The sequence below is a fragment of the Oncorhynchus gorbuscha genome, linkage group LG09 (genome assembly GCF_021184085.1).
Source record: "Oncorhynchus gorbuscha isolate QuinsamMale2020 ecotype Even-year linkage group LG09, OgorEven_v1.0, whole genome shotgun sequence".
NCBI classification, from domain to species: domain Eukaryota; kingdom Metazoa; phylum Chordata; class Actinopteri; order Salmoniformes; family Salmonidae; genus Oncorhynchus; species Oncorhynchus gorbuscha.
The window spans coordinates 19,912,065-19,937,474 of record NC_060181.1 but is presented as its reverse complement, the minus strand read 5'-3'; the positions used below and the strand labels follow the sequence as shown (position 1 = coordinate 19,937,474).

The 25,410-nt window shown below is 46.2% G+C and overlaps 1 protein-coding gene across 1 annotated transcript in view; it reads right to left on the bottom strand.

Moving 5' to 3' along the window:
* LOC124043251 (cyclin-dependent kinase 6-like) overlaps positions 1–25,410 on the bottom strand; it is a 73,997-nt gene that overhangs the window by 12,222 nt on the left and 36,365 nt on the right. The window contains exon 5 of the mRNA XM_046361628.1: positions 5,454–5,563. Coding sequence (XP_046217584.1) covers positions 5,454–5,563 — 110 coding nt within the window. The remainder of the gene's footprint in view (positions 1–5,453; positions 5,564–25,410) is intronic.

The following is a 25,410-nucleotide window of genomic DNA, read 5'->3' as shown; positions in this document are numbered from 1 at the left end:
CAATGACCATGACAATTCCCTACTACATTAAACATTGGGTATGTCCCAAATGGCACCCTATTCACTATATAGTGAACTACTTTTGACCAGAACCCTATTTTGGGACACAACCACAAGGTTTGCAATGTCACCCAGGGTGCTCTTTGAGAGAGAGACAGGATATCTGAATCCCAAGACAGACCTCTGTCCTCTCTCCGCCATCCCAGCTGTCCAGCTGTCCATCTGTCCATCCGTCCGTCCTCAGCCTGTGACATCAGTGTTATGTGAAAACCCAGCCCGCCACATCCTCTCCAGGACAATGGGGAATAATCAGTCATGATCTGTGTCATCGGGCTACAGCAGGTAAATCAACACACACATTATACTTTACACACACACACACACACACACACACACACACACACACACACACACACACACACACACACACACACACACACACACACACACACACACACACACACACACACACACACACACACACACACACACACACACACACACACACACACACACACACACACACACACACACACATGTTTCTATCCACGCACACATCCCTCACATACTCACTCATACACACACACACACCGTGGTCTCCTAAGACTCCTACCTGTGTCTGTCCTTACTGAGAGGGGAGACGTGTGTCTCGCTGTACAGACGGACAGAAATGAATGACAGATCCCTCCCTGTTGGCACCGCTCCCTACCATAACAGTGACTGTGGCTCAAATGTTACCCTATTTCCTATTTAGTGTACTACTTTACATGACCGCATAGGGCTCTGGTCAAGAGTAGTGCACTATATATTGAATAGGGTGCCATTTGGGAGCTAGTGACAGCTTATCTGTTACACCAGTGACCTACCCCGCTCTCCCTCATGTTCATCTACAAGCACAAAACAGTAACATATACACAAACTCTATAGTAGAGGAATATTCATGTATCATTGCATGTATTTTTCTGATGTGAGGGAGGATTGATTAACAGCTTGGATTCCAGTAGAGGAAGTATGTTACACCACAAACTGACACATAGCTATATCAAGAAACTGGATCCTCCGTCGCTTGCAACCACAGCCCACTGTGGTGGAATTTCATTAATGGTTTGATAACCAAACTGACAAATAGCTATATCAAGAAACTGGATCCTCCGTTGCTTGCAACCACAGCCCACTGTGGTGGAATTTCATTAATGGTTTGATAACCAAACTGACAAATAGCTATATCAAGAAACTGGATCCTCCGTTGCTTGCAACCACAGCCCACTGTGGTGGAATTTCATTAATGGTTTGATAACCAAACTGACAAATAGCTATATCAAGAAACTGGATCCTCCGTTGCTTGCAACCACAGCCCACTGTGGTGGAATTTCATTAATGGTTTGATAACCAAACTGACAAATAGCTATATCAAGAAACTGGATCCTCCGTTGCTTGCAACCACAGCCCACTGTGGTGGAATTTCATTAATGGTTTGATAACCAAACTGACAAATAGCTATATCAAGAAACTGGATCCTCCGTTGCTTGCAACCACAGCCCACTGTGGTGGAATTTCATTAATGGTTTGATAACCAAACTGACAAATAGCTATATCAAGAAACTGGATCCTCCGTTGCTTGCAACCACAGCCCACTGTGGTGGAATTTCATTAATGGTTTGATAACCAAACTGACAAATAGCTATATCAAGAAACTGGATCCTCCGTTGCTTGCAACCACAGCCCACTGTGGTGGAATTTCATTAATGGTTTGATAACCAAACTGACAAATAGCTATATCAATAAACTGGATCCTCCGTTGCTTGCAACCACAGCCCACTGTGGTGGAATTTCATTAATGGTTTGATAACCAAACTGACAAATAGCTATATCAAGAAACTGGATCCTCCGTTGCTTGCAACCACAGCCCACTGTGGTGGAATTTCATTAATGGTTTGATAACCAAACTGACAAATAGCTATATCAAGAAACTGGATCCTCCGTTGCTTGCAACCACAGCCCACTGTGGTGGAATTTCATTAATGGTTTGATAACCAAACTGACAAATAGCTATATCAAGAAACTGGATCCTCCGTTGCTTGCAACCACAGCCCACTGTGGTGGAATTTCATTAATGGTTTGATAACCAAACTGACAAATAGCTATATCAAGAAACTGGATCCTCCGTTGCTTGCAACCACAGCCCACTGTGGTGGAATTTCATTAATGGTTTGATAACCAAACTGACTGTCATGCAGGTGAAAGAGGACCCAAACGCGACTTAACAGAAACAGAGTTTATTAATGCTCAAAACCGAATAACTGAAATCCTCTAGATAGTAGAGGGGAAAACAACTGAGAAGCGGCCACAGACTGCAGGTCAAATAGCTATATCAAGTCAACTGAGACACCTGCTCACACGCAGCGTCTGAAGAAGGCACAAAACACGACAGGACAGGGTGATACACAATCACGGTTTGAAAAACACACAGGACTGAAACAATTACAGCATGGAATACAAAACAAGGAACCGACCGCACAGGAACGGAACACAAAGGAATAAATAGGGACTCTAATCAGGGAAAGGATCGGGAACAGGTGTGGGAAGACTAAATGATGATTAGGGGAATAGGAACAGCTGTGAGCAGGAACGGAAACTAGAGAGAAAGAGAGCAAGAGAGTGAGAGAGGGAGGGGGAGAGAGAGGGCTAGAAGGAGGGAAAGAACCAAATAAGACCAGCAGAGGGAAACGAATAGAATGGGAAGCACAGGGACAAGACAAGATAATAAATGACAAACATGACACTGACAAATAGCTATATCAAGAAACTGGATCCTCCGTTGCTTGCAACCACAGCCCACTGTGGTGGAATTTCATTAATGGTTTGATAACCAAACTGACAAATAGCTATATCAAGAAACTGGATCCTCCGTTGCTTGCAACCACAGCCCACTGTGGTGGAATTTCATTAATGGTTTGATAACCAAACTGACAAATAGCTATATCAAGAAACTGGATCCTCCGTTGCTTGCAACCACAGCCCACTGTGGTGGAATTTCATTAATGGTTTGATAACCAAACTGACAAAAAATATACCACCAGTCGCAATCATCTTGCCAGGTGGCAGAAAATGACATTATATATTATATGTGCGAGGAAATGCCCAAGTCGAATAATTCCATGAAAAACATACAGCAGTTCGATTTGTCATGTAACATTCCTTTACACTTCTTCAAACTTGATATATGATGCCTTACCATCACATTGTGTCTTGTATGTACGTAAAATGCAATCAGGAAAAGGAACTTCAGGAGATTATTATTTTTGCGTACCTAAAAAATAATAATTATGAAACCACTGCACTACTGATGAAGGATCTTGATTTGATTACTCTTTTGTTTATGAGAATTTTCCTGCACAGAAGGAAATGCAAACTTGTAATGAATTCAACTTTTTAAAAAGGCTTCTAAAGTTTGTAATTACCACCCTAACTTCAAATGTATCAACCCCTACAAAAAACGTCCATTTGTTATGATCAACATAATAATGAACATTTCTTGTTGATGAAGGATTATTTTCCTGCTGTAGCAAACTAGCTCAAATTAAGATCCTACAAGTGTAGGTCTTCAGAACAACGTTGTAAACAGTTCCCATGTGTTTCTGTACCAGTGGTCAGATGTGTGGCTTCCCAATGACAATATGTGTGGGTAACCAATGGCATCCTATTCTTTCTAAAAATGCACTACTTCGAGCTGAGCCATATGAGCCCTGGTCAAAAGTAGTGCAATATGTAGGGATAAGGGTGCCATTTGGGACGCATATGGCATGACAGCACAGGCAGTCTTGGTGTGAACAAGGCACTGGCTATGTTGTAATGGGGAAAAAGAACTAGGCAGACACATTGGCTCCGATGACTTCTGAGATATGTCTCTTCATTTAGCCTCATACACAAGGCAATGAGTGAACCGCCACTAATCAATGTTACACAGGTTGTTGTGTGCTGTTGGCTAAATGATGACATGACCTTTCTTGATAAGATCTATACAAACACCGGGTTGACCGTTAGAGAGAGCAGTATGTTCTGTAATTGGTGAATGACCTCAAACACAGCTGCTATGTGTGTGAGTGGAGTGTGACAGTTGGACTCTGTTTTAAAAGTGGTATGAGGAGGACAGCGTGACAGTTGGACTCTGTTTTAAAAGTGGTATGAGGAGGACAGCGTGACAGTTGGACTCTGTTTTAAAAGTGGTATGAGGGTGACAGCGTGACAGTTGGACTCTGTTTTAAAAGTGGTATGAGGAGGACAGCGTGACAGGTGGACTCTGTATTAAAAGTGGTATGAGGAGGACAGCGTGACAGTTGGACTCTGTTTTAAAAGTGGTATGAGGAGGACAGCGTGACAGGTGGACTCTGTTTTAAAAGTGGTATGAGGAGGACAGCGTGACAGTTGGACTGTTTTAAAAGTGGTGTGAGGAGGACAGCGTGACAGCTGGACTGTTTTAAAAGTGGTGTGAGGAGGACAGCGTGACAGCTGGAGGACAGCGTGACACCTGTCTGTGTGTATGTGTGTGTGTGTGTGTATGTGTGTGTGTGTGTGTGTGTGTGTGTGTGTGTGTGTGTGTGTGTGTGTGTGTGTGTGTGTGTGTGTGTGTGTGTGTGTGTGTGTGTGTGTGTGTGTGTGTGTGTGTGTGTGAGAGAGAGAGAGACAGCCTACTAACAGTGTGTGTGTGTGTGTGTGTGTGTGTGTGTGTGTGTGTGTGTGTGTGTGTGTGTGTGTGTGTGTGTGTGTGTGTGTGTGTGTGTGTGTGTGTGTGTGAGAGAGAGAGAGAATGAGCCAGCCCACTAACAGTGTGTGTGTGTGTGTGTGTGTGTGTGTGTGTGTGTGTGTGTGTGTGTGTGTGTGTGTGTGTGTGTGTGTGTGTGTGTGTGTGTGTGTGTGTGTGTGTGTGTGTGAGAGAGAGAGAGAGAGAGAGAGAGAGAGAGAGAGAGAGAGAGAGAGAGAGAATGAGCCAGCCCACTAACAGTGTGTGTGTGTGTGTGTGTGTGTGTGTGTGTGTGTGTGTGTGTGTGTGTGTGTGTGTGTGTGTGTGTGTGTGTGTGTGTGTGTGTGTGTGTGTGTGTGTGTGTGAGAGAGAGAGAGAGAGAGAGAGAGAGAATGAGCCAGCCCACTAACAGTGTGTGTGTGTGTGTGTGTGTGTGTGTGTGTGTGTGTGTGTGTGTGTGTGTGTGTGTGTGTGTGTGTGTGTGTGTGTGTGTGTGTGTGTGTGTGTGTGTGTGTGTGTGAGTGAGAGAGAGAGAGAGAGAGAGAGAGAGAGAGGGAGAATGAGCCAGCCCACTAACAGTGTGTGTGTGTGTGTGTGTGTGTGTGTGTGTGTGTGTGTGTGTGTGTGTGTGTGTGTGTGTGTGTGTGTGTGTGTGTGTGTGTGTGTGTGTGTGTGTGTGTGTGCGTGCGTGCTGTGTACCAGGACCACTCACCTTCTCCTGAACATCTCAGCGAAGATACAGCCCACACTCCACAGGTCAACTGGGGTGGCATAGCTGGACTGGAGCAACACCTCTGGGGCTCTGTACCACAACGTCACCACCTACACACACACACACACACACACACACACACACACACACACACACACACACACACACACACACACACACACACACACACACACACACACACACACACACACACACAATCAACACACTGATTATACCAAACATTATGAACACCTTCCTGATAATGAGTTGGAGAGGAGCTAAGGAGTAAAGGAGGAGAGGAAGAGAGGAGTAAAGGAGGAGAGAAAGAGAGGAAGAGAAATGTAAAGGGGGAGAGAAAAAGAGGAAGAGAGGAGTAAAGGAGTAAAGGAGGAGAGAAAGAGAGGAAGTGAGGAGTAAAGGAGGAGAGAAAGAGAGGAGTAAAGGAGGAGAGAAAGAGAGGAGTAAAGGAGGAGAGAAAGAGAGGAGTAAAGGAGAGGAAGAGAGGAGTTGAGGAGTAAAGGAAGAGAGGAAGTGAGGAGTAAAGGAGGAGAGAAAGAGAGGAGTAAAGGAAGAGAGAAAGAGAGGAGTAAAGGAGGAGAGAAAGAGAGGAGTAAAGGAGTAGAGAAAGAGAGGAGTAAAGGAGAGGAAGAGAGGAGTTGAGGAGTAAAGGAAGAGAGGAGTAAAGGAGGAGAGAATGAGAGGAAGAGGGGAGTAAAGGAGGATAGAAAAGGAGGAAGAGAGGAGTTGAGGAGTAAAGGAGAGAAATAGAGAAAGAGAGGAGTAAAGGAGGAGAGAAAGAGAGGGAGATAGGACTAAAGGAGGAGAGAAAGAAAGGAGTTGAGGAGTAAAGGAGGAGAGAAAGAGGATTAAAGGAGGAGCGAAAAGAGGAAGAGAGGAGTAAAGGAGGAGAGAAAGAGAAGAAGAGAGGAGTAAAGGAAGAGAGAAAGAGAGGATTAAAGGAGGAGCGAAAAGAGGAGTGAAAAGAGGAAGAGAGGAGTAAAGGAGGAGAGAAAGAGAAGAAGAGAGGAGTAGAGGAGAGAAAGAGAGGAGTTAAGGAGTAAAGGAGGAGAGAAAAGGAGGAAGAGAGGTGTAAAGGAGGAGAGAAAGAGAGGAAGAGGAGAGTAAAGGAGGAGAGAAAGAGAGGAGTTGAGGAGTAAAGGAGGAGAGAAAAGGAGGAAGAGAGGAGTTGAGAGGTAAAGGAGGAGAGAAAGAGAGGAAGAGAGGAGTAAAGGAGGCGAGAAAGAGAGGAGTTGAGGAGAGAAAGAGAGGAGTTGAGGAGTAAAGGAGGAGAGAAAAGGAGGAAGAGAGGAGTTGAGGAGTAAAGGAGGAGAGAAATAGAGAAAGGGATGAGTAAAGGAGGAGAGAAAGAGAGGAAGATAGGAGTAAATGAGAGAAAGAAAGGAGTTGAGGAGTAAAGGAGGAGAGAAAGAAAGGAAGAGGAGTAAAGGAGGAGAGAAAGAGAGGTTTAAAGGAGGAGTGAAAAGAGGAAGGGAGGAGTAAAGGAGGAGAGAAAGAGAGGTTTAAAGGAGGAGAGAAAAGGAGGAAGAGAGGAGTTGAGGAGTAAAGGAGGAGAGAAATAGAGAAAGGGATGAGTAAAGGAGGAGAGAAAGAGAGGAAGATAGGAGTAAATGAGAGAAAGAAAGGAGTTGAGGAGTAAAGGAGGAGAGAAAAAAGGAAGAGAGGAGTAAAGGAGGAGAGAAAGAGAGGTTTAAAGGAGGAGAGAAATAGAGAAAGAGAGGAGTAAAGGAGGAGAGAGAGAGGAAGATAGGAGTAAATGAGAGAAAGAAAGGAGTTGAGGAGTAAAGGAGGAGAGAAAGAAAGGAAGAGAGGAGTAAAGGAGGAGAGAAAGAGAGGTTTAAAGGAGGAGAGAAAGAGAGGTTTAAAGGAGGAGTGAAAAGAGGAAGAGAGGAGTAAAGGAGGAGTGAAAAGAGGAAAAGAGGAGTAAAGGGGGAGAGAAAGAGAGGAAGATAGGAGTAAAGGAGGAGAGAAAGAGAGGAGTTGAGGAGTAAATGAGGAGAGAAAGTTAGGAAGAGAGGAGTAAAGGAGGAAGAGAGGAGTAAAGGAGGAGAGAAAGAGAGGAGTTGAAGAGTAAAGGAGGGTCGAAAGAGAGGCAAGAGGTGAGTAAAGGAGGAGAGAAAGAGAGGCGGAGAAGAGAAAGAGAGGAGTTGAGGAGTAAAGGAAAAGAGGAGTAAAGCAGGAGAGAAAGAGAGGAATTGAGGAGTATAGGAGGGGAGAAAGAGAGAAAGAGAGGAATAAAGGAGGAGAGAAAGAGAGGATTAAAGGAGGAGAAGAAGAGAGGAGTTGAGGAGTAAAGGAGGAGAGAAAATGAGGAAGAGAGAAGTAAAGGAGGAGAGAAAGTGAGGAGTTTAGGAGTAAAGGATGAGAGAAAGAGAGGTGTAAAGAGGGAGAGAAAGAGAGGAGTTGACGAGTAAAGGAGGAGAGAAAGTGAGGAGTTGAGGAGTAAAACAGGAGAGAAAGAGAGGAGTAAAGGAGGAGAGAAAGAGAGGAGTTGAGGAGTAAAGGAGGAGAGAAAGAGAGGTGTAAAGAAGGAGAGAAAGAGAGGAGTTGAGGAGTAAAGGAGGAGAGAAAGAGAGGGAGAGGGAGTAAAGGAGGAGAGAAAGAGAGGGGTAAAGGAGGAGAGAAAGAGAGGAAGTGAGGAGTAAAGGAGGAGAGAAAGAGAGGAGTAAAGGAGGAGAGAAAGAGAGGAGTAAAGGAGGAGAGAAAGAGAGGAGTAAAGGAGAGGAAGAGAGGAGTTGAGGAGTAAAGGAAGAGAGGAAGTGAGGAGTAAAGGAGGAGAGAAAGAGAGGAGTAAAGGAAGAGAGAAAGAGAGGAGTAAAGGAGGAGAGAAAGAGAGGAGTAAAGGAGTAGAGAAAGAGAGGAGTAAAGGAGAGGAAGAGAGGAGTTGAGGAGTAAAGGAAGAGAGGAGTAAAGGAGGAGAGAACGAGAGGAAGAGGGGAGTAAAGGAGGATAGAAAAGGAGGAAGAGAGGAGTTGAGGAGTAAAGGAGAGAAATAGAGAAAGAGAGGAGTAAAGGAGGAGAGAAAGAGAGGGAGATAGGACTAAAGGAGGAGAGAAAGAAAGGAGTTGAGGAGTAAAGGAGGAGAGAAAGAGGATTAAAGGAGGAGCGAAAAGAGGAAGAGAGGAGTAAAGGAGGAGAGAAAGAGAAGAAGAGAGGAGTAAAGGAAGAGAGAAAGAGAGGATTAAAGGAGGAGCGAAAAGAGGAGTGAAAAGAGGAAGAGAGGAGTAAAGGAGGAGAGAAAGAGAAGAAGAGAGGAGTAGAGGAGAGAAAGAGAGGAGTTAAGGAGTAAAGGAGGAGAGAAAAGGAGGAAGAGAGGTGTAAAGGAGGAGAGAAAGAGAGGAAGAGGAGAGTAAAGGAGGAGAGAAAGAGAGGAGTTGAGGAGTAAAGGAGGAGAGAAAAGGAGGAAGAGAGGAGTTGAGAGGTAAAGGAGGAGAGAAAGAGAGGAAGAGAGGAGTAAAGGAGGCGAGAAAGAGAGGAGTTGAGGAGAGAAAGAGAGGAGTTGAGGAGTAAAGGAGGAGAGAAAGGGAGGAAGAGAGGAGTTGAGGAGTAAAGGAGGAGAGAAATAGAGAAAGGGATGAGTAAAGGAGGAGAGAAAGAGAGGAAGATAGGAGTAAATGAGAGAAAGAAAGGAGTTGAGGAGTAAAGGAGGAGAGAAAGAAAGGAAGAGGAGTAAAGGAGGAGAGAAAGAGAGGTTTAAAGGAGGAGTGAAAAGAGGAAGGGAGGAGTAAAGGAGGAGAGAAAGAGAGGTTTAAAGGAGGAGAGAAAAGGAGGAAGAGAGGAGTTGAGGAGTAAAGGAGGAGAGAAATAGAGAAAGGGATGAGTAAAGGAGGAGAGAAAGAGAGGAAGATAGGAGTAAATGAGAGAAAGAAAGGAGTTGAGGAGTAAAGGAGGAGAGAAAAAAAGGAAGAGAGGAGTAAAGGAGGAGAGAAAGAGAGGTTTAAAGGAGGAGAGAAATAGAGAAAGAGAGGAGTAAAGGAGGAGAGAGAGAGGAAGATAGGAGTAAATGAGAGAAAGAAAGGAGTTGAGGAGTAAAGGAGGAGAGAAAGAAAGGAAGAGAGGAGTAAAGGAGGAGAGAAAGAGAGGTTTAAAGGAGGAGAGAAAGAGAGGTTTAAAGGAGGAGTGAAAAGAGGAAGAGAGGAGTAAAGGAGGAGTGAAAAGAGGAAAAGAGGAGTAAAGGGGGAGAGAAAGAGAGGAAGATAGGAGTAAAGGAGGAGAGAAAGAGAGGAGTTGAGGAGTAAATGAGGAGAGAAAGTTAGGAAGAGAGGAGTAAAGGAGGAAGAGAGGAGTAAAGGAGGAGAGAAAGAGAGGAGTTGAAGAGTAAAGGAGGGTCGAAAGAGAGGCAAGAGGTGAGTAAAGGAGGAGAGAAAGAGAGGCGGAGAAGAGAAAGAGAGGAGTTGAGGAGTAAAGGAAAAGAGGAGTAAAGCAGGAGAGAAAGAGAGGAATTGAGGAGTATAGGAGGGGAGAAAGAGAGAAAGAGAGGAATAAAGGAGGAGAGAAAGAGAGGATTAAAGGAGGAGAAGAAGAGAGGAGTTGAGGAGTAAAGGAGGAGAGAAAATGAGGAAGAGAGAAGTAAAGGAGGAGAGAAAGTGAGGAGTTTAGGAGTAAAGGATGAGAGAAAGAGAGGTGTAAAGAGGGAGAGAAAGAGAGGAGTTGACGAGTAAAGGAGGAGAGAAAGTGAGGAGTTGAGGAGTAAAACAGGAGAGAAAGAGAGGAGTAAAGGAGGAGAGAAAGAGAGGAGTTGAGGAGTAAAGGAGGAGAGAAAGAGAGGTGTAAAGAAGGAGAGAAAGAGAGGAGTTGAGGAGTAAAGGAGGAGAGAAAGAGAGGGAGAGGGGAGTAAAGGAGGAGAGAAAGAGAGGGGTAAAGGAGGAGAGAAAGAGAGGAAGTGAGGAGTAAAGGAGGAGAGAAAGAGAGGAGTAAAGGAGGAGAGAAAGAGAGGAGTAAAGGAGGAGAGAAAGAGAGGAGTAAAGGAGAGGAAGAGAGGAGTTGAGGAGTAAAGGAAGAGAGGAAGTGAGGAGTAAAGGAGGAGAGAAAGAGAGGAGTAAAGGAAGAGAGAAAGAGAGGAGTAAAGGAGGAGAGAAAGAGAGGAGTAAAGGAGTAGAGAAAGAGAGGAGTAAAGGAGAGGAAGAGAGGAGTTGAGGAGTAAAGGAAGAGAGGAGTAAAGGAGGAGAGAACGAGAGGAAGAGGGGAGTAAAGGAGGATAGAAAAGGAGGAAGAGAGGAGTTGAGGAGTAAAGGAGAGAAATAGAGAAAGAGAGGAGTAAAGGAGGAGAGAAAGAGAGGGAGATAGGACTAAAGGAGGAGAGAAAGAAAGGAGTTGAGGAGTAAAGGAGGAGAGAAAGAGGATTAAAGGAGGAGCGAAAAGAGGAAGAGAGGAGTAAAGGAGGAGAGAAAGAGAAGAAGAGAGGAGTAAAGGAAGAGAGAAAGAGAGGATTAAAGGAGGAGCGAAAAGAGGAGTGAAAAGAGGAAGAGAGGAGTAAAGGAGGAGAGAAAGAGAAGAAGAGAGGAGTAGAGGAGAGAAAGAGAGGAGTTAAGGAGTAAAGGAGGAGAGAAAAGGAGGAAGAGAGGTGTAAAGGAGGAGAGAAAGAGAGGAAGAGGAGAGTAAAGGAGGAGAGAAAGAGAGGAGTTGAGGAGTAAAGGAGGAGAGAAAAGGAGGAAGAGAGGAGTTGAGAGGTAAAGGAGGAGAGAAAGAGAGGAAGAGAGGAGTAAAGGAGGCGAGAAAGAGAGGAGTTGAGGAGAGAAAGAGAGGAGTTGAGGAGTAAAGGAGGAGAGAAAGGGAGGAAGAGAGGAGTTGAGGAGTAAAGGAGGAGAGAAATAGAGAAAGGGATGAGTAAAGGAGGAGAGAAAGAGAGGAAGATAGGAGTAAATGAGAGAAAGAAAGGAGTTGAGGAGTAAAGGAGGAGAGAAAGAAAGGAAGAGGAGTAAAGGAGGAGAGAAAGAGAGGTTTAAAGGAGGAGTGAAAAGAGGAAGGGAGGAGTAAAGGAGGAGAGAAAGAGAGGTTTAAAGGAGGAGAGAAAAGGAGGAAGAGAGGAGTTGAGGAGTAAAGGAGGAGAGAAATAGAGAAAGGGATGAGTAAAGGAGGAGAGAAAGAGAGGAAGATAGGAGTAAATGAGAGAAAGAAAGGAGTTGAGGAGTAAAGGAGGAGAGAAAAAAGGAAGAGAGGAGTAAAGGAGGAGAGAAAGAGAGGTTTAAAGGAGGAGAGAAATAGAGAAAGAGAGGAGTAAAGGAGGAGAGAGAGAGGAAGATAGGAGTAAATGAGAGAAAGAAAGGAGTTGAGGAGTAAAGGAGGAGAGAAAGAAAGGAAGAGAGGAGTAAAGGAGGAGAGAAAGAGAGGTTTAAAGGAGGAGAGAAAGAGAGGTTTAAAGGAGGAGTGAAAAGAGGAAGAGAGGAGTAAAGGAGGAGTGAAAAGAGGAAAAGAGGAGTAAAGGGGGAGAGAAAGAGAGGAAGATAGGAGTAAAGGAGGAGAGAAAGAGAGGAGTTGAGGAGTAAATGAGGAGAGAAAGTTAGGAAGAGAGGAGTAAAGGAGGAAGAGAGGAGTAAAGGAGGAGAGAAAGAGAGGAGTTGAAGAGTAAAGGAGGGTCGAAAGAGAGGCAAGAGGTGAGTAAAGGAGGAGAGAAAGAGAGGCGGAGAAGAGAAAGAGAGGAGTTGAGGAGTAAAGGAAAAGAGGAGTAAAGCAGGAGAGAAAGAGAGGAATTGAGGAGTATAGGAGGGGAGAAAGAGAGAAAGAGAGGAATAAAGGAGGAGAGAAAGAGAGGATTAAAGGAGGAGAAGAAGAGAGGAGTTGAGGAGTAAAGGAGGAGAGAAAATGAGGAAGAGAGAAGTAAAGGAGGAGAGAAAGTGAGGAGTTTAGGAGTAAAGGATGAGAGAAAGAGAGGTGTAAAGAGGGAGAGAAAGAGAGGAGTTGACGAGTAAAGGAGGAGAGAAAGTGAGGAGTTGAGGAGTAAAACAGGAGAGAAAGAGAGGAGTAAAGGAGGAGAGAAAGAGAGGAGTTGAGGAGTAAAGGAGGAGAGAAAGAGAGGTGTAAAGAAGGAGAGAAAGAGAGGAGTTGAGGAGTAAAGGAGGAGAGAAAGAGAGGGAGAGGGGAGTAAAGGAGGAGAGAAAGAGAGGGGTAAAGGAGGAGAGAAAGAGAGGAAGTGAGGAGTAAAGGAGGAGAGAAAGAGAGGAGTAAAGGAGGAGAGAAAGAGAGGAGTAAAGGAGGAGAGAAAGAGAGGAGTAAAGGAGAGGAAGAGAGGAGTTGAGGAGTAAAGGAAGAGAGGAAGTGAGGAGTAAAGGAGGAGAGAAAGAGAGGAGTAAAGGAAGAGAGAAAGAGAGGAGTAAAGGAGGAGAGAAAGAGAGGAGTAAAGGAGTAGAGAAAGAGAGGAGTAAAGGAGAGGAAGAGAGGAGTTGAGGAGTAAAGGAAGAGAGGAGTAAAGGAGGAGAGAACGAGAGGAAGAGGGGAGTAAAGGAGGATAGAAAAGGAGGAAGAGAGGAGTTGAGGAGTAAAGGAGAGAAATAGAGAAAGAGAGGAGTAAAGGAGGAGAGAAAGAGAGGGAGATAGGACTAAAGGAGGAGAGAAAGAAAGGAGTTGAGGAGTAAAGGAGGAGAGAAAGAGGATTAAAGGAGGAGCGAAAAGAGGAAGAGAGGAGTAAAGGAGGAGAGAAAGAGAAGAAGAGAGGAGTAAAGGAAGAGAGAAAGAGAGGATTAAAGGAGGAGCGAAAAGAGGAGTGAAAAGAGGAAGAGAGGAGTAAAGGAGGAGAGAAAGAGAAGAAGAGAGGAGTAGAGGAGAGAAAGAGAGGAGTTAAGGAGTAAAGGAGGAGAGAAAAGGAGGAAGAGAGGTGTAAAGGAGGAGAGAAAGAGAGGAAGAGGAGAGTAAAGGAGGAGAGAAAGAGAGGAGTTGAGGAGTAAAGGAGGAGAGAAAAGGAGGAAGAGAGGAGTTGAGAGGTAAAGGAGGAGAGAAAGAGAGGAAGAGAGGAGTAAAGGAGGCGAGAAAGAGAGGAGTTGAGGAGAGAAAGAGAGGAGTTGAGGAGTAAAGGAGGAGAGAAAGGGAGGAAGAGAGGAGTTGAGGAGTAAAGGAGGAGAGAAATAGAGAAAGGGATGAGTAAAGGAGGAGAGAAAGAGAGGAAGATAGGAGTAAATGAGAGAAAGAAAGGAGTTGAGGAGTAAAGGAGGAGAGAAAGAAAGGAAGAGGAGTAAAGGAGGAGAGAAAGAGAGGTTTAAAGGAGGAGTGAAAAGAGGAAGGGAGGAGTAAAGGAGGAGAGAAAGAGAGGTTTAAAGGAGGAGAGAAAAGGAGGAAGAGAGGAGTTGAGGAGTAAAGGAGGAGAGAAATAGAGAAAGGGATGAGTAAAGGAGGAGAGAAAGAGAGGAAGATAGGAGTAAATGAGAGAAAGAAAGGAGTTGAGGAGTAAAGGAGGAGAGAAAAAAGGAAGAGAGGAGTAAAGGAGGAGAGAAAGAGAGGTTTAAAGGAGGAGAGAAATAGAGAAAGAGAGGAGTAAAGGAGAGAGAGAGAGGAAGATAGGAGTAAATGAGAGAAAGAAAGGAGTTGAGGAGTAAAGGAGGAGAGAAAGAAAGGAAGAGAGGAGTAAAGGAGGAGAGAAAGAGAGGTTTAAAGGAGGAGAGAAAGAGAGGTTTAAAGGAGGAGTGAAAAGAGGAAGAGAGGAGTAAAGGAGGAGTGAAAAGAGGAAAAGAGGAGTAAAGGGGGAGAGAAAGAGAGGAAGATAGGAGTAAAGGAGGAGAGAAAGAGAGGAGTTGAGGAGTAAATGAGGAGAGAAAGTTAGGAAGAGAGGAGTAAAGGAGGAAGAGAGGAGTAAAGGAGGAGAGAAAGAGAGGAGTTGAAGAGTAAAGGAGGGTCGAAAGAGAGGCAAGAGGTGAGTAAAGGAGGAGAGAAAGAGAGGCGGAGAAGAGAAAGAGAGGAGTTGAGGAGTAAAGGAAAAGAGGAGTAAAGCAGGAGAGAAAGAGAGGAATTGAGGAGTATAGGAGGGGAGAAAGAGAGAAAGAGAGGAATAAAGGAGGAGAGAAAGAGAGGATTAAAGGAGGAGAAGAAGAGAGGAGTTGAGGAGTAAAGGAGGAGAGAAAATGAGGAAGAGAGGAGTAAAGGAGGAGAGAAAGTGAGGAGTTTAGGAGTAAAGGATGAGAGAAAGAGAGGTGTAAAGAGGGAGAGAAAGAGAGGAGTTGACGAGTAAAGGAGGAGAGAAAGTGAGGAGTTGAGGAGTAAAACAGGAGAGAAAGAGAGGAGTAAAGGAGGAGAGAAAGAGAGGAGTTGAGGAGTAAAGGAGGAGAGAAAGAGAGGTGTAAAGAAGGAGAGAAAGAGAGGAGTTGAGGAGTAAAGGAGGAGAGAAAGAGAGGGAGAGGGGAGTAAAGGAGGAGAGAAAGAGAGGGGTAAAGGAGGAGAGAAAGAGAGGGAGAGGGGAGGAAAGGAGGAGAGAAAGAGAGGAGTTGAGGAGTAAATGAGGAGAGAAAGGGAGGAGTAAAGGAGGAGAGGAAGAGAGGAAGAGAGGAGTAAAGGACATTCCTCCCTTCACCCTCACAGTCCTCTCTCTAAGTGTTTTACCTGAGAATGCTCTCTCTCTCTCTTTCACACACACACACACACACACACACACACACACACACACACACACACACACACACACACACACACACACACACACACACACACACACACACACACACACACACACACACACACACACACACACACACACACACTGTTAGCTCTCTCTCTACTCTCTCTCTCTCTCTCTCTCTCTCTCTCTCTCTCTCTCTCTCTCTCTCTCTCTCTCTCTCTCTCTCTCTCTCTCTCTCTCACACACACACATACACACTCACACACAGGTACACACACACACACGCCCAAACTGTTTGTAAGCTGGCTCTCTCACACACACACACACACACACACACACACACACACACACACACACACACACACACACACACACACACACACACACACACACACACACACACACACACACACACACACACACACACACACACACACACACACACACACACACACACACACACACACACACACACACACACAGAAGGGCTAACATTTCTGTGTCCCTGTCCCAGGGTTACATAAGGTATGAAATCATATCTGGCAGGGCAGGTCTCTGGGAGCGCTCCTGTTTTGGTGTGCCCAGATCACACAGTGTTTCCATAGTGAGCCATCAGGAAACTCAGTACTGGTCCCTGTGCGTGTGTGTGTGTGCGTGTGTGTGTGTCCATTACAACTAGATCATCTGCTTTCACAGGATTAACACAACTTTATCAGGCAGCTGTCATACTCAAACAAACCCCAGTACAACTCTTGGCTCTTAGAATAATGTTACTAAATTGTATTAATATTGCGTTCACCCACAAACATCTGGTTTGAAAGTGCTTTGCAGTGCTTTGGGAGGATGTGTGGAACACCTCTTGCACTACTTGCTCTACTATGTAGTAGCAACCAACTAGGAAATAAGCAGGCAGGCAGCCATTTTGTGCCAGAGCTGCTCCCCACACGTCTCCCAATTTCTAACCCTGTGCTTGTACTCTGCTGGGAGCTGTGTCGACTGACTGTTAGCCCACAGGAAAAGCAGCATTGTTAACAGCTACAGTAGGGAAAGCCTCCAGACAAAACTCAGTGACCCCTCACCAGAACATGGACTGCTTCCAGGTGCTTTCCCCTCTCCAGTTTTTCCTACGGCGGTCGTTTGGCCCGAGGACCCAGCAGCCGCTGCTCTCTCTCTGATTATCAAAGTGTCAGCAAAGACCAATGTTTGTAAGCAAAGGCAGAAATGGGGTCCTTGGGATTAGTACCCAAATGCCTTGCATGTTTGTCCAACACAGTGAGAACGATGAACAATGCTGAACAGCTGAGCTTTCCCCGCGGTTTGGTACACCAGTTACTACGAGGTTGTATGTTCAACTTTGACCTTGCTAATGTGGACTGTACCTTTGGGATGATGAACATTACTTCAGATAATTGGGTCAAATAATATGGTCACTCAGTTAGGTTTGGTAGATTATTTCTGGTTTATAGACTTATCTGGCTCCGAGTCTGAGTGGAAATCCTACATAACTGAATAACTAAAAGCTATCTACCAGACTAGCATTAGCTATTTGGAAGACAGAGTTCACTGGTGTTGGTGTGTGAAGAGGGACAGAGTTCATTGGTGTTGGTCTGTGAAGAGAGAGAGAGAGTTCACTGGTGTTTGTCTGTGAAGAGACAAGAGTTCACTGGTGTTGGTCTGTGAAGAGAGACAGAGTTCACTGGTGTTGGTCTGTGAAGAGAGACAGAGTTCACTGGTGTTTGTCTGTGAAGAGACAGTGTTCACTGGTGTTGGTGTGTGAAGAGAGAGAGTTCACTAGTGTTGGTCTGTGAAGAGACAAGAGTTCACTGGTGTTGGTATATGAAGAGAGAGAGTTCACTGGTGTTGGTCTGTGAAGAGAGAGAGTTCACTGGTGTTGGTCTGTGAAGAGAGAGAGTTCACTGGTGTTGGTCTGTGAAGAGAGAGAGTTCACTGGTGTTGGTCTGTGAAGAGAGTGAGTTCACTGGTGTTGGTGTGTGAAGAGACAGAGTTCACTGGTGTTGGTCTGTGAAGAGAGAGAGTTCACTGGTGTTGGTCTGTGAAGAGAGTGAGTTCACTGGTGTTGGTCTGTGAAGAGAGAGAGTTCACTGGTGTTGGTCTGTGAAGAGAGAGAGTTCACTGGTGTTGGTCTGTGAAGAGAGAGAGTTCACTGGTGTTGGTCTGTGAAGAGAGTGAGTTCACTGGTGTTGGTGTGTGAAGAGACAGAGTTCACTGGTGTTGGTCTGTGAAGAGAGAGAGTTCACTGGTGTTGGTCTGTGAAGAGAGAGAGAGTTCACTAGTGTTGGTCTGTGAAGAGAGACAGAGTTCACTGGTGTTGGTCTGTGAAGAGAGACAGAGTTCACTGGTGTTGGTCTGTGAAGAGAGAGAGTTCACTGGTGTTGGTCTGTGAAGAGAGAGAGTTCACTGGTGTTGGTCTGTGAAGAGAGTGAGTTCACTAGTGTTGGTCTGTGAAGAGAGAGAGTTCACTGGTGTTGGTCTGTGAAGAGAGAGAGTTCACTGGTGTTGGTCTGTGAAGAGAGAGAGTTCACTGGTGTTGGTCTGTGAAGAGAGAGAGTTCACTGGTGTTGGTCTGTGAAGAGAGTGAGTTCACTGGTGTTGGTCTGTGAAGAGAGTGAGTTCACTGGTGTTGGTCTGTGAAGAGAGAGAGTTCACTGGTGTTGGTCTGTGAAGAGAGAGAGTTCACTGGTGTTGGTCTGTGAAGAGAGAGAGTTCACTGGTGTTGGTGTGTGAAGAGAGACAGAGTTAATTGGTGTTGGTGTGTGAAGAGAAAGAGTTCACTGGTGTTGGTCTGTGAAGAGAGACAGTGTTCACTGTTGTTGGTGTGTGAAGAGACAGAGTTCACTGGTGTTGGTCTGTGAAGAGAGAGAGTTCACTGGTGTTGGTCTGTGAAGAGAGAGAGAGTTCACTGGTGTTGGTCTGTGAAGAGAGACAGAGTTCACTGGTGTTGGTCTGTGAAGAGAGACAGAGTTCACTGGTGTTGGTCTGTGAAGAGAGACAGAGTTCACTGGTGTTGGTCTGTGAAGAGAGACAGAGTTCACTGGTGTTGGTCTGTGAAGAGAGACAGAGTTCACTGGTGTTGGTCTGTGAAGAGAGACAGAGTTCACTGGTGTTGGTCTGTGAAGAGAGACAGAGTTCACTGGTGTTGGTCTGTGAAGAGACAAGAGTTCACTGGTGTTGGTCTGTGAAGAGAGACAGAGTTCACTGGTGTTGGTCTGTGAAGAGAGACAGAGTTCACTGGTGTTGGTCTGTGAAGAGAGACAGAGTTCACTGGTGTTGGTCTGTGAAGAGACAAGAGTTCACTGGTGTTGGTCTGTGAAGAGAGACAGAGTTCACTGGTGTTGGTCTGTGAAGAGAGACAGAGTTCACTGGTGTTGGTCTGTGAAGAGAGACAGAGTTCACTGGTGTTGGTCTGTGAAGAGAGACAGTGTTCACTGGTGTTGGTCTGTGAAGAGAGAGAGTTCACTGGTGTTGGTCTGTGAAGAGAGACAGTGTTCACTGGTGTTGGTCTGTGAAGAGAGACAGAGTTCACTGGTGTTGGTCTGTGAAGAGAGACAGAGTTCACTGGTGTTGGTCTGTGAAGAGACAAGAGTTCACTGGTGTTGGTCTGTGAAGAGAGACAGAGTTCACTGGTGTTGGTCTGTGAAGAGAGACAGAGTTCACTGGTGTTGGTCTGTGAAGAGAGACAGAGTTCACTGGTGTTGGTCTGTGAAGAGAGACAGTGTTCACTGGTGTTGGTCTGTGAAGAGACAGAGTTCACTGGTGTTGGTCTGTGAAGAGAGACAGTGTTCACTGGTGTTGGTCTGTGAAGAGGTTGATTATGTGCATTTTTTAAAAAGTCATCATGTTCTTCATGCGAACTGATAGAATGGTCCGATGCTATTTCTGGAGGCACTATTTCAGATCATTCTCCCTGGTTTAGTGGAAATGGAGAGGAAGTTGAAGCAGAGAACAGTGTTGGTTAGCTCTTGTCACGTGACCTGAGATGAAATGCACATGACTCAGGCAGGCCATTGAAGATTTTTGAGTAGTGAGGGGGAGTTGAGAAAAAAGATGAATGAAGTGGTGGTTGCACTGCCCAATTGGCAGGATCATCTTCTGCATGACAATGAATGTGATTTCATTTCATGTTTGTTTTCTTATAGCATATATTGATCTCTCTCCCTTGCCACAGCTCTACGTCATAACCACATTGTATACAACTGAATTGAGTGTTGATGCGAGCTTTCATATTTCAGACCAAAAAAGGTCTCAAATGTAATTACCGAACATACCACCACAAATAGAGAGACATAGATCACTCCGATAAAACATAAATAAATGTGTACGATATCAAACCCAATCACTCTTTCCTGTGGTTATGTTTCTCAAAGGGAGAGACAGATGCCTGCTGTTTCTGCAGGTTACATATATTTCAAACACCACAAAGCAGCTAGCAGCAGACTTCTAGGTAGAACCACATAGTCAATGCTAACTGATGTGAGTGTTTAAGTACGTATATCCGCTGTTATTCGAAGGCTAGGCCACAGACAGACACAGCAGGAAGTGCATTGCAGTAAGTGTTGTTACCATGCAGAACTGGCCCGGAGAAGACTTGCTGCAACACACAGTAATGATTTGTGCCTTTAGAGAGCCATTTCCTGGTCCCAGATCGTCATGTGTTTGGTATGGCATACATACACCAGGTACAGCAATGATCGTCAGAGGAGTGTGACTGGCTGGACTTGAACCCTGACCCCTGAGCACCACAAGACTGCATTGGCCTGCGGAGCAAACACCTAGGGCCTAGCTACTAGCCCAGGGAGCAAACACCTAGGGCCTAGGTACTAGTCCAGGGAGCAAACACCTAGGGCCTAGGTACTAGTCCAGGGAGCAAACACCTAGGGCCTAGGTACTAGTCCAGGGAACAAATACCTAGTGCCTAGGTACTAGTCCAGGGAGCAAACACCTAGGGCCTAGGTACTAGTCCAGGGAGCAAACACCTAGGGCCTAAGTACTAGTCCAGGGAGCAAACACCTAGGGCCTAGGTACTAGTCCAGGGAGCAAACACCTAGGGCCTAAGTACTAGTCCAGGGAGCAAACACCTAGGGCCTAGGTACTAGTCCAGGGAGCAAACACCTAGGGCCTAGGTACTAGTCCAGGGAGCAAACACCTAGGGCCTAAGTACTAGTCCAGGGAGCAAACACCTAGGGCCTAGGTACTAGCCTAGGGAACAAACACCTAGGGCCTAAGTACTAGTCCAGGGAGCAAACACCTAGGGCCTAGGTACTAGTCCAGGGAGCAAACACCTAGGGCCTAAGTACTAGTCCAGGGAGCAAACACCTAGGGCCTAGGTACTAGTCCAGGGAGCAAACACCTAGGGCCTAAGTATTAGCCCAGGGAGCAAACACCTAGGGCCTAAGTACTAGCCCAGGGAGCAAACACCTAGGGCCTAGGTACTAGCCCAGGGAGCAAACACCTAGGGCCTAGGTACTAGTCCAGGGAGCAAACACCTAGGGCCTAAGTACTAGTCCAGGGAGCAAACACCTAGCACCTAAGTACTAGTCCAGGGAGCAAACACCTAGGGCCTAAGTACTAGTCCAGGGAACAAACACCTAGGGCCTAGGTACTAGTCCAGGGAACAAACACCTAGGGCCTAAGTACTAGTCCAGGGAGCAAACACCTAGGGCCTAAGTACTAGTCCAGGGAGCAAACACCTAGGGCCTAGGTACTAGTCCAGGGAGCAAACACCTACGGCCTAAGTACTAGCCCAGGGAGCAAACACCTAGGGCCTAGGTACTAGCCTAGGGAACAAACACCTAGGGCCTAGGTACTAGTCCAGGGAGCAAACACCTAGGGCCTAAGTACTAGCCCAGGGAGCAAACACCTAGGGCCTAGGTACTAGCCTAGGGAACAAACACCTAGGGCCTAGGTACTAGTCCAGGGAACAAACACCTAGGGCCTAGCTACTAGTCCAGGGAACAAACATCTAGGGCCTAGGTACTAGTCCAGGGAACAAACACCTAGGGCCTAGGTACTAGTCCAGGGAACAAACACCTAGGGCCTAGGTACTAGTCCAGGGAGCAAACACCTAGGGCCTAAGTACTAGTCCAGGGAACAAACACCTAGGGCCTAGGTACTAGTCCAGGGAGCAAACACCTAGGGCCTAAGTACTAGCCCAGGGAACAAACACCTAGGGCCTAGGTACTAGTCCAGGGAACAAACACCTAGGGCCTAGGTACTAGTCCAGGGAACAAACACCTAGGGCCTAAGTACTAGTCCAGGGAGCAAACACCTAGGGCCTAGGTACTAGTCCAGGGAACAAACACCTAGGGCCTAGGTACTAGTCCAGGGAACAAACACCTAGGGCCTAGGTACTAGTCCATGGAGCAAACACCTAGGGCCTAGGTACTAGTCCAGGGAACAAACACCTAGGGCCTAGGTACTAGTCCATGGAGCAAACACCTAGGGCCTAGGTACTAGTCCAGGGAGCAAACACCTAGGGCCTAGGTACTAGTCCAGGGAACAAACACCTAGGGCCTAGGTACTAGTCCAGGGAGCAAACACCTAGGGCCTAGGTACTAGTCCAGGGAACAAACACCTAGGGCCTAAGTACTAGTCCAGGAGCAAACACCTAGGGCCTAGGTACTAGTCCAGGAGCAAACACCTAGGGCCTAGGTACTAGTCCAGGGAGCAAACACCTAGGGCCTAGGTACTAGTCCAGGGAACAAACACCTAGGGCCTAGGTACTAGTCCAGGGAGCAAACACCTAGGGCCTAGGTACTAGTCCAGGGAACAAACACCTAGGGCCTAAGTACTAGTCCAGGGAGCAAACACCTAGGGCCTAGGTACTAGTCCAGGGAGCAAACACCTAGGGCCTAAGTACTAGTCCAGGGAGCAAACACCTAGGGCCTAGGTACTAGTCCTGGGAGCAAACACCTAGGGCCTAGGTACTAGTCCAGGGAGCAAACACCTAGGGCCTAAGTACTAGTCCAGGGAGCAAACACCTAGGGCCTAGGTACTAGTCCAGGGAGCAAACACCTAGGGCCTAAGTACTAGTCCAGGGAGCAAACACCTAGGGCCTAGGTACTAGTCCAGGAGCAAACACCTAGGGCCTAAGTACTAGTCCAGGGAGCAAACACCTAGGGCCTAGGTACTAGTCCAGGGAGCAAACACCTAGGGCCTAGGTACTAGTTCAGGGAGCAAACACCTAGGGCCTAAGTACTAGTCCAGGGAGCAAACACCTAGGGCCTAGGTACTAGTCCAGGGAGCAAACACCTAGGGCCTAAGTACTAGTCCAGGGAGCAAACACCTAGGGCCTAGGTACTAGTCCAGGGAGCAAACACCTAGGGCCTAAGTACTAGTCCAGGGAGCAAACACCTAGGGCCTAGGTACTAGTCCAGGGAGCAAACACCTAGGGCCTAGGTACTAGTCCAGGGAGCAAACACCTAGGGCCTAGCTACTAGTCCAGGGAGCAAACACCTAGGGCCTAGGTACTAGTCCAGGGAGCAAACACCTAGGGCCTAGGTACTAGTCCACGGAGCAAACACCTAGGGCCTAGGTACTAGTCCAGGGAGCAAACACCTAGGGCCTAGGTACTAGTCCAGGGAGCAAACACCTAGGGCCTAGGTACTAGTCCAGGGAACAAACACCTAGGGCCTAGGTACTAGTCCAGGGAGCAAACACCTAGGGCCTAGGTACTAGTCCAGGGAGCAAACACCTAGGGCCTAGGTACTAGTCCAGGGAGCAAACACCTAGGGCCTAGGTACTAGTCCAGGGAACAAACACCTAGGGCCTAGGTACTAGTCCAGGGAGCAAACACCTAGGGCCTAGGTACTAGTCCAGGGAACAAACACCTAGGGCCTAGGTACTAGTCCAGGGAACAAACACCTAGGGCCTAGGTACTAGTCCAGGGAGCAAACACCTAGGGCCTAGGTACTAGTCCAGGGAACAAACACCTAGGGCCTAGGTACTAGTCCAGGGAACAAACACCTAGGGCCTAGGTACTAGTCCAGGGAGCAAACACCTAGGGCCTAGGTACTAGTCCAGGGAGCAAACACCTAGGGCCTAGGTACTAGTCCAGGGAACAAACACCTAGGGCCTAGGTACTAGTCCAGGGAGCAAACACCTAGGGCCTAAGTACTAGTCCAGGGAGCAAACACCTGGGGCCTAGGTACTAGTCCAGGGAGCAAACACCTAGGGCCTAGGTACTAGTCCAGGGAGCAAACACCTAGGGCCTAGGTACTAGTCCAGGGAGCAAACACCTAGGGCCTAGGTACTAGTCCAGGGAGCAAACACCTAGGGCCTAGGTACTAGTCCAGGGAGCAAACTCAAGTCTTCAGGTTTCAGCTAAGTTCTTTCATCACGCAAGTCAAGTGTTTGTGTCCCCTATGGTCCCTGGTCAAATGTAGTGCACCACATAAGGAATAGGGTGCCATTCGGGATACATTCAGACTATTCCTTTTGTTCTATATGACAACTATGCATACTTTATAATGGTTAAAGGGGCAATCATTTGGCATTCCTGAAGAAATAATATGCTGCATGTACCAAGTGGAAGTCATTGATAAACACTTTCCCTTTCCAAGCCTCAGGGCCACTGTCAGTACTGCTAAAGATGACCCGTCCTTTGATTCTCCACTCTCTATAAAATATCTACACATCTCTTTATATAATCCTTATGTGTCTGTAAAACACATACAGTACATCTCTCTGTATTCCAAGGAAGCATGTACACCTCTGTCCTATATCTCTGTCTGTCTATTAGCACACTGCACACAGACCATTCACTCTCTCTCTCCATAAAACACATCGGTCGGCCTCTCTATAAATCAGGATATACTCTGTGAAATAACGGAGCAGCTGAACAGTAACTCATTCAAGACATGAAGACTTCTGATTGTGGAAAAAGGAATGTCCAATTCAACATTTAAAATATATGTATATATTTTACCTTTATTTAACTAGGCATGTTGGGGCGGCAGGGGTAGCCTAGTGGTTCGAGCGTTGGACTAGAAACCAGAAGGTTGCAAGTTTAAATCCCCGAGTTGACAAGGTACAAATCTGTTGTTCTGCCCCTGAACAGGCAGTTAACCCACTGTTCCCAGGCTGTCATTGAAAATAAGAATTTGTTCTTAACTGACTTGTACATCTTAAAGGGGCAATTTGGGATTGATACATCACTTTTGGACTTTTAAATGAATGGTATATATCCCGAAAAAGAAGCAGGAGAAGAGGACTGGCCACCCCTCAGAGCCTGGTTCCTCTCTAGGTTTCTTCCTAGGTTTATGGCTTTCTACAGAGTTTCTTCTAGCCACAGTGCTTCTGCATCTGCATTGCTTGGTCTTTTAGGCTGGGTATCTGTATAGCACTTTGAAACAACTGCTGATATAAAAAGGGCTTTATAAAATACATTTGATTGATTGATTTGATTGTTTGAATCCCAGATTACGCTTTTAAGAAAAAATATTAATCACGGCTGTTATCATAGTGATCTAATTTGTAAAAAATCTTCTAACTTTCTTTCTACAGTCGTGGCCAAAAGTTTTGAGAATGACACAAATATTAATTTCACAAAGTCTTCTGCCTCACTTTGTATGATGGCAATTTGCATATACTCCAGAATGTTAGGAAGAGTGATCAGATGAATTGCAATTAATTGCAAAGTCCCTCTTTGCCATGCAAACTGAATCCCCCAAAAACATTTCCACTGCATTTCAGCCCTGCCACAAAAGGACCAGCTGACATCAGTTCAGTGATTCTCTCATTAACACAGGTGTGAGTGTTGATGAGGACAAGGCTGGAGATCACTCTGTCATGCTGATTGAGTTTGAATAACAGACTGGAATCTTCAAAAGGATGGTGGTGCTTGGAATCATTGTTCTTCCTCTGTAAAACCATGGTTACCTGGAAGGAAACACGTGCCATCATCATTGCTTTGCACAAAAAGGGCTTCACAGGCAAGGATATTGCTGCCAGTAAGATTGCACCTAAATCAACCATTTATCGGATCATCAAGAACTTCAAGGAGAGCGGTTCAATTGTTGTGAAGAAGGCTTCAGGGCGCCCAAGAAAGTCCAGCAAGCGCCAGGACCGTCTCCTAAAGTGGATTCAGCTGCGGGATCGGGGCACCACCAGTATAGAGCTTGCTCAGGAATGGCAGCAGGCATGTGTGAGTGCATCTGCACGCATAGTGAGGCAAAAACTTTTGGAGGATGGCCTGGTGTCAAGAAGGGCAGCAAAGAAGCCACTTCTCTCCAGGAAAAACATCAGGGACAGACTGATATTCTGCAAAAGGTACATCGATTGGACTGCTGAGGACTGGGGTAAAGTCATTTTCTCTGAAGAATCCCCCTTCTGATTGTTTGGGGCATCCAGAAAAAAAGCTTGTCCGGAGAAGACAAGGTGAGC